The 1,204-nt window shown below is 32.2% G+C and overlaps 1 protein-coding gene across 1 annotated transcript in view; it reads left to right on the top strand.

Annotated features, from left to right (window-relative positions):
• Nucleotides 1–1,204, top strand: part of spag1b (sperm associated antigen 1b) — a 25,973-nt gene that overhangs the window by 5,087 nt on the left and 19,682 nt on the right. The window contains exon 10 of the mRNA XM_032519236.1: nucleotides 124–256. Coding sequence (XP_032375127.1) covers nucleotides 124–256 — 133 coding nt within the window. The remainder of the gene's footprint in view (nucleotides 1–123; nucleotides 257–1,204) is intronic.

Below are 1,204 nucleotides of genomic sequence, written 5' to 3'. Positions count from 1 at the left end.
TATGCACATTAATACAAATTTTTACCTGGGGTGCCCGAACTTTCGAGCCCCACTATACTTAACAGAATTGGGTTGGGCTCCTGCTGTTGCCAAATTATAATGTGGGAATTATTTGTGATTTAGCAACTTCTGTCTGAAACTGAGAAGAAGATGAAGGAATGTCCACCAGAGCCGCACAGCAAAGGCAAAAAAATCCTCATCCAAGAAGTAGAAGAGGAAGATGACAACAAAAATGATCCAAACGCAAAACAGACTGGTGAGTGTCTGAACACCTGCATCATCAATATCTATATCTTTGATTTACACACACAGACACAGATACATAAGCCAGTGACTGTTTATAATTTCCTGAATCAATCCAGAAATTATTCTAGCATTTTAGTTTTTCAGCAAACAAAATATTGTATCAATTGATTCTTCATCATTGTTCATCAATTATTACTACTAATCTCAAATTAAAAACTAACAACCAGATACCTAGTGCAAGTAGATCTATAGCTCTATGATGGTTAAAATGACAGAATTTAAGTTTTACAGTAGAGTCTAATCTATATAGTTGCATGGATGATTCTATCAGTACATTTTAGCTTATCACAGAAATATTGGTGCTGAGATGTACTGTCAACCAATAACAAAATTGTAGTACAGAAATGCAGAAGAGATATTTCCAAAAGTTAAGATACAGTGTCATAATTTCCTAGCTTTTTCCATCAAAGAGAACTGACAATTTTTTTTCCCAAATGTAAAATGTCCCAATCAGAACATGTCTTAATTCATAATTATTTTAATAACCATATTTAAAGGATCCTTATCAAAATATTGTTACATTACATTTTTATGTAAAAGAGTGTTGGCTGATGAACCGTACATTTTCAAAGCGCCATAGTCAATTTAATATTTGTTGCCCTACTTCACAGAAAAAGTAGATTCAAGATTCAAGATATTTATTTGTCATATGCACAGATTTTACACCATGCAATGAAATTCTTAAGTTGCAACGTTTCCCACAATATAAAAATGTACACAATATATACACAATATATTTAAAAGATTCAGGTATAAAATTGCATGCAGCAGCAAGACATTAAAAGCATTATAAAAAGCATATGCATTGAACAAATGCAATTATTCACAGTGTAATGCAAACAGTGATTAGATTGAGAGTAGAAATTGTCAAAAGACATTTTCAAAGCGCCATAGTCAA

This window comes from Etheostoma spectabile, chromosome 6 (genome assembly GCF_008692095.1).
Source record: "Etheostoma spectabile isolate EspeVRDwgs_2016 chromosome 6, UIUC_Espe_1.0, whole genome shotgun sequence".
NCBI lineage: Eukaryota > Metazoa > Chordata > Actinopteri > Perciformes > Percidae > Etheostoma > Etheostoma spectabile.
The sequence above is the reverse complement of the archived record's forward strand: the minus strand, read 5'-3'. Positions and strand labels throughout refer to the sequence as shown.